We start from the raw sequence: 1,447 nt of genomic DNA, 5'->3' as shown, positions 1-1,447 counted from the left end.
ATGGATGGATGGGTGGATGGGTGGGTGGGCTGTGCTGCCCTATTTCTGACTAGGTAAGGCAAAAGAGGTTCTGCTTTAGGTTCCATGAATGGAGCCTAGTTTCTTTGGGGGCATAGCCAAATGAGGAAATCCCACATTTATTCTTTCAAACAATCCAGCCTTTCTTCCTCTCTTTGTCCTTATCCCTTCTTTCAGAAATCCCCTATGAGGCAGCAAACACTTCCAGGCTGATCCAAGGCCTCCCGCTGGGAGTCACCTACGTGCTGTGGATGACAGCCTCCACCACAGCAGGAGAGGGCCCCCGAGGGACTGAGAGGCAGCTTTCTCTGGAAGGTGAGATCCAAGGTCTCCTCCATGGGAGCCTGAGGAAGGAGCCCAGGGAGGCCCAGCCTGCCCTGCCCATGGCCCCATTTGGCCATCATCCCACCAGGCCCCTGTGCTCCCTGGCTCCTGCTGACCCACCAGGCTCTCTGACCTCCCTCCTTGTCCTCCACAGCCAAGGCTGGGGAGCCTCTCAAGGCACCTTTCCCCTAGTTCTTCCCTCCTCCCACAAGAGTTAGGCAACTTCCCTGAGACCCACACCAAGTTAGCTGATAAGGCTCCTGTCCTTCCATCAGTGAGGGCACCATCCTCCCTCAAGCTGATTTTGTTGGTTCCAATCTGAGAGTTTATCAGGATGGAGAACTCCTGGGGCAAAAGCTCCTTCCAGTGAGATGACGGTAACGTGATTGCAACCTTGAAGGGAATCATTGTTGTGTCAGCCTTGTTATCACTGCCCCAACCCATTCCTCCTCGGTAGAAAGTGAAAGTCTTAATGGGCTTCTTTTGACCTAAAGGGCCCAGCCTTTGCTGCCTGTATGTGGAGTGTGAGCTTCCTGAGGGCAGGGGTCTTTGGCCTTTCTTTGTATCTCCAGTGCTTAGCAGAGGGCCTGACACATAGTAGGTGTTTAATGAATGCCTGACTAAGAAGCCAAGCTGTGCAGGGATCTTGTAACTTGCCCAGGACCACGCAGCTGGTCAGCAGTGGGGCTCGGACAGCAGCCCAGGCCTCCTGTGGCTGTTCTTTCTATGATAATTCAGTTCAATAAACACTAGTTAAGCACCTACTATGTGCCAGATACCAGTACATGAAGAGAGGCAAAAGGCAGCCCCTGCCCTCCTGGAACTCACAGTCTAACGGAGGAGGCAGCATGCCAATAATACAGGTAAAGCAAGGTGTATCCTGGGTAAAGAGGGAAGAATGAACGGAGGGGAAAAACTCCCTCCATGGAGGGGCATCACAGGCCGGTGTCCAGAGCTCAGAGTCAGAGTCTGGAAACCTGGCTTCTTATCCCACGTATCTATTTGTGTATGTATAACCTTGGGCAAATCCCTCTCTCCTTTCTTCCTTCCCTCCTTCCTTTCTCCTTCCTCCCCCTCCCTTCTTTCTTTTTCTCCTCCCTGCCTT

General features: G+C 52.8%; 1 protein-coding gene across 1 annotated transcript in view; it reads left to right on the top strand.

Moving 5' to 3' along the window:
- The window catches only part of LOC138165252 (interleukin-12 receptor subunit beta-2-like), a 67,762-nt gene that overhangs the window by 59,140 nt on the left and 7,175 nt on the right, over positions 1 to 1,447 (top strand). The window contains exon 12 of the mRNA XM_069093384.1: positions 196 to 333. Coding sequence (XP_068949485.1) covers positions 196 to 333 — 138 coding nt within the window. The remainder of the gene's footprint in view (positions 1 to 195; positions 334 to 1,447) is intronic.

The sequence above is a fragment of the Petaurus breviceps genome, unplaced genomic scaffold (genome assembly GCF_028583685.1).
Source record: "Petaurus breviceps papuanus isolate PSGF00001 unplaced genomic scaffold, PetGlider_PUasm1.0 208, whole genome shotgun sequence".
Classification (NCBI taxonomy): domain Eukaryota; kingdom Metazoa; phylum Chordata; class Mammalia; order Diprotodontia; family Petauridae; genus Petaurus; species Petaurus breviceps.
The sequence above is the reverse complement of the archived record's forward strand: the minus strand, read 5'-3'. Positions and strand labels throughout refer to the sequence as shown.